This window comes from Alosa pseudoharengus, unplaced genomic scaffold (genome assembly GCF_046254945.1).
Source record: "Alosa pseudoharengus isolate Yale_2024_CS ecotype anadromous, Long Island Sound unplaced genomic scaffold, YU_APseudo_1.1 YU_APseudo_1.1_scf_10, whole genome shotgun sequence".
Classification (NCBI taxonomy): domain Eukaryota; kingdom Metazoa; phylum Chordata; class Actinopteri; order Clupeiformes; family Clupeidae; genus Alosa; species Alosa pseudoharengus.
In genome coordinates this window covers 23,670,628-23,675,734 of record NW_027468565.1, presented here as the reverse complement: position 1 = coordinate 23,675,734, position 5,107 = coordinate 23,670,628, and the positions used below count along the sequence as shown (strand labels likewise).

The window sequence follows — 5,107 nt, the reverse complement described above, 5'->3', positions numbered from 1 at the left end:
TTTCCGCTCACAGGTGCTAGGGGGAAGCGAGACGGCCACCATTCAACCCGAAAAAAGTCATATAACCATTCCAATGACTCTGAAACTGTTAAATGAAGGTAAATGAAGCTAAAAAACTTGCATATTAAGCTAAAAAACCTGCACAGTGTGCCTTTAATGTTCTCATGTTTAGCTGACACAAAATCTAAATAATAGATAGATAGATTGATAGATAGATAGATACTTTATTGATCCCCAAGGGGAAATTCAATAATAATAATAATAATGACTCTATAGCTAGAAAACGAGCATCTCTCTCCTCCCACAATTCAGTCAGAATGGCATCACTGCGCATCAGATATGTACATTTGTCAAACACACCACATGTCAGTGCTTTGTTGGATTCCGAAATGTCATGGGTCACGAACCGCAGGTGCTTGCCGCTTGCAGCTGTATTTTACTCTCGTGACTGAATCTTGCATAGTGTAACTTTACATTTTTCTACATTCAAAATCATATAGTTCACTGTAGTTTAGTATATGAGTGTATGTGTGTGTAGGCTTTGTGTTCACATGAGTTGGTGTCTGTAGACCAAGTGTGTTTGTGTGTGTGCCTCATGTTCACAGTGGGCTCTGCTGTCCAGGTTTCTTGGCGTCCAGGCCACTGATGATCTGCTGCACCCAGGCCTCGGAGGGCTGCGCGCACACCTGACGCCTTGGAGTCTGAAGTCTAATGGACAGAGAGATCAGTGGAGAGGATTACACCGAGCTATGTTTAAGCAGACCATACATAATGACCAAGCTGCATACTGACTCTCTAACTGAATGGATGTTTAACTACCAATGATCTGCCATATATTTCATAGACCACCAAAAGTTATGTTCATATCATTTATAATAACCAAGAAAAAACATTTGATTGAATGTATGTGAAATAATTTGTCAATAGTTTTTCTACAGACAGAAATGGATATTGTTAAATCTAAGTGCTTTTATTAGATGAACACAGCAGTAGGGAAGTCAGAATGATCTGCAGCTTGTAGCTAATAAATTAAAACTCTTGCGTTGTATTGCCTGTTTAATATGATGATACTCTTCTAACTTAATGACTAACTTAAAAATCTTAAATATGAACAGGTGGTCAGTCAGAGTAGAGAGAGATTCCTGAAGCTCTACTTACACCACACCAGGTTTAGGGCACTGCATGCTGATGCGTCTGTAGCTTATCACACGTTTCTGAGGCAGTGGGCGAGTTTCAAACTTGAAGCAGCACATCTTGGGGCCACTGGCCATACGCAGTCCTACAATGCAGACAATGCAGGTGTTAGGGTCTCAAAACATCAACAGCACAGTCAGACACATACATTCACACACATATTCCCATATACACCATGTTCACATACTCACTCAGACACACTCACATATACAGTACTCAAGTACGCACACATGCTCTCTCACACATACACAAATATGCACACATAATCACTCACACACATGCACAAATATGCACACATAGTCACTCATACACAAATATGCATACTGTACATACTCACTCACACACATACACAAATATGCACACATACTCACTCACTCTCTAGCTGACACTGACCTTGTTGACTACTGCAGTTCTGCCCATTTCCAGCTCCCCAACCATCTCTCCCTCCTCTATCATTCACTGTCTCTGTCACATGAATCACTCCTCACATACTCCTGCCCCCCCCCCCCATCTCTCCTCTAGTGTTCTTCTCACCCCCCCTTGACCCTCTTACCTTCTGTGATCATGATGGCACCCAGCAGCACCAGAGTGGTGAGCAGCAGGAGGCGAGACACGGCCATGTCACTGGAGAACTGGAGTGCAGGCAGCAGGAGGACGGCTGGGCAGCTGAGCAGCTAGGCAGCAGGTAGTGATGGGTTGTTTTGGCTCGGCTGAGGACCAAGTGACAGACTGATCTGCTGAGGACTGGGTTCCAAACGGCCCTTTATGATGAGGCTGTCGGGGAGACCCCCAGGTCTACGTGGGAGACCTCAACAGGTGGGGAGATTTCATAAAACCCCACACATGAAATCCCACTTTTAGTCACCGAGAGGATCTTTAGAGGCAGAGGAACTGTGTGCAGTCTGCCCACGTGCAGAGCCTGGGGGGGGGGGGGGGAGGGGGGGGGGTTGGTCTCACTCTGTTCCTTCTCTCGGTGTGATGTCAGTGTTTCACTTCTCCTTTTTGCTTTCCTTCTATTTTGGCAAAGGTGGATAAAAGTCAAAGGACATCACATTAACTCTTTTAAAGCACTGTGTTGTTATATGTCAGTATTGGAGAAAGGGACTTTCCATGACAAATAAAATGGCTCGAGAATACAATTCACATTTCACAATACAATTCACATTTGTTGATAGTTAACTAAATTTATGGTGGGGACTACTATGATAGTGTTACACATGATTCTATTGTCATTTTCTGTTCCTCACAGATGAGCCAGACGACATTACACAGATATATTACCCTCATATGACAGGCTGGCCATTAAATTATGTCAAAATGATCTTACTGAGAAAACGCTAGGTAAGTTTCAAACACTGAAAAAACAATAGTCACTACATTTTTGCAGTGCATATTAGCCAGAATCTTGTGTCCTGGTCCAATATGTTATCGATATGATGTTTTTGTACAATATCTGATTGCAATTGTGTTGTATTCACATATCAACTGCACATTTGATCAATGTTTCACACTACTGATGAGAGCTTGTGTTATTGGTCATGCTGTGGATCCCCAAGCCTACGCACATATTTTCTTGGCTGATTTTAGCTCAGCCTTCAACACACTCTAGCCTCATATGCTTTTTCAAAGTTTCAAAGCAGATAAATGTGAACCCTTTCATACCAACCGTAGAGAGTGTGTCAGAGTCAAACACACCATCTCGGAAGCGAGAACAGTCAGCACAGGTTACTCCACAGGGGTGTGTTAGCTCACCAGTCCTGTATACAAATGGATGCTCAAACAGTCACCCTGGGAACTATGTTTTTACAATTTCAATTGACACAGCTATCCATAGCCTACTGCATCAAGACACATGTACATCAGCCTATGTCTCAGAAATAGGAAACTTTGTGCAGTGGTGCGACGCTAACCATCTCATCATAAACATCTCGAAGACTAAGGAGATGGTCCTGGACCCTAGGTCTGTAGGGGACCACAGTGGTCATATATGACACACACATTAGTCAGGTCTGCTCATACAAGTACCAGGGAATTCACCTGGATAATACTTTTAGGATTATGTTTGTATTGTATCAGGCTGTATTGGAGAGCTTGGTCAGGTATGGGATTAAAACCATGTTAAACTATAAAAAGTGGCTAAGCTAGCGACAGAGCAATTGCCCCCATGAGTCTTGGCTTTGTTTTACGCAATTATTTCATGTATGATGCCTTAAAGATAAAAAAAAGACATACTCATTTGATTTTTTAAAATAAAATCTTACACAGCCATGGGTATACTTAACGAACAAAAATGATTTATTGAGGAAAATGTTTTTCTTACATTTTTAATTTTAGAAAAAAGGTCACATGTGCCTGTTTGGCAGCAATGTTCTATTTTGTACATTATCTGGTGATAATATTAAAATACAACAACATAAAACAACATATAACAAAATCCTCTAATTGAATGTTGGTAATTTAGCTAAAACTAACTGATCTATTTGACCAGATTGAGATTGAAAAGACAGACACAGATAATGTTTACAGTAATAAAACATATGATAGAAAATATCATAAGTGATACTGATGATGGCATTTAATACTACTAACTAAAAATATAATATAATAACTGACTAATAATATTTAGCCATATTAATAGTAGGCTATTTATGCAATTATTCTGAAAATACATGTGCGGTGATAATTATAGTATTTTCTATCAACAGCCATTTGACCATTTTACTTTTGACATAAAATATGACATTTTTTACTTTTGACATTTACTTTTGACCATACCCATAGCCTACAGAAAAGTGTCAAAAATATATTTTTGGGCCAATTATGAATATTTACATATACTTCAAAATATATTGTGAAAATATATTTCAAATTTATTTTTTATTGAGTATGTGTAGTCCTAAGGCCTAGAAACCTCACTGAGTTGCACATAGTTGTGTTGCAATCGCAAGGCTTTATTCTCTGCTCCTTACCCACTGCAAAGGGAAATCGATGGCTAAAATGTTTTATTTGGAATGCCCTTCTAATCTCATGTTGTCATAGATATGTTTGGATTCAGAAAACTACGTCCCTGAAGCCACATGTTGATTCGCTGGAATGATGTACTGATGTAAGAGACAGAATTTCAGTGCCAGGACTGCGCACAGAATGACAGTAAGACTACCACTAGAGGGTGCTCCAACCACCCAATGCCCCTGCCTCATGTTCGACACGCCACATAAGCACAGAAATCACTAATAGACACCACACAGTATGTAGACAAGCTACAGTATTTACACACAAACACAACATGTTTGTATGTGATGAACCAACTCAACTCATGCAGTAAGGAGCAGTGTTCTTACAGCTGAGATGAGTACAGCCGAGATGGGGGGGGGGGGGGTAGTTCCAGTAAGGAGCAGTGAGGAGCAGTGTTCTTACAGCTGAGGTGGGAGGGAGGCTAGTGAGGTGCAGTGAGGAGCAGTGCAGATGAGGAGGTGCCAATGAGGAGCAGTGCAGATGGGGGGGGGGGGGGGGTGCCAGTGAGGAGTAATGTTCTTACAGCTGAGGGAGGCCAGTAAGGAGCTGCGTTCTTACAGCTGAAGATGGGAGGCCGACTCCAACTCTGCCTTTAAAAGAGGCCCTCTGTGTCATTATGTTCTCTGGCCAGGCCTGTAAGTTTACCCTTCAAACACACAAGTGTATTTTTAAAACGGAATGCCAAATGTCAACCTTTGTGCATGCCAGACCAATGAAACTAATTCCAAACAAAACAGTTTAGCTGTACTGAAATGAAACTGCGACAGATTCCCTGTTTCTTAGTTTTGTACTAAACGTACATGAGTGCATGGGAGCCTGACCTGAAACCAAGTCATTCATAGAAGACACTTTCTTTCATATCTCACATAATCATGTTCACCAAACAAACAAAATGACA

At 41.1% G+C, this 5,107-nt stretch overlaps 1 protein-coding gene across 1 annotated transcript; it reads right to left on the bottom strand.

Annotated features, from left to right (window-relative positions):
• Nucleotides 1–204: 204 nt before the first annotated feature.
• On the bottom strand, nucleotides 205–2,020 carry LOC143140329 (monocyte chemotactic protein 1B-like). Its single transcript, XM_076301137.1, has 3 exons — nucleotides 1,748–2,020; nucleotides 1,159–1,279; nucleotides 205–708 (listed from the first exon to the last, which is right to left on the bottom strand). Exons 1-3 carry the CDS (start codon nucleotides 1,812–1,814, stop codon nucleotides 600–602), a joined length of 297 nt encoding a protein of 98 aa, XP_076157252.1. The 5' UTR covers nucleotides 1,815–2,020; the 3' UTR covers nucleotides 205–599.
• Between the last annotated feature and the right edge of the window lie 3,087 nt (nucleotides 2,021–5,107).

Coding starts and splice junctions, on each gene's coding strand:
- LOC143140329 (XM_076301137.1), bottom strand. CDS start 1,814: ATGGCCGTGTCTCGCCTCCTGCTGCTCACCACTCTGGTGCTGCTGGGT. Junction 1,280..1,747: donor TGCCATCATGATCACAGAAG/GTAAGAGGGTCA, acceptor TCTGCATTGTAG/GACTGCGTATGGCCAGTGGC. Junction 709..1,158: donor TGCCCTAAACCTGGTGTGGT/GTAAGTAGAGCT, acceptor TCTGTCCATTAG/ACTTCAGACTCCAAGGCGTC.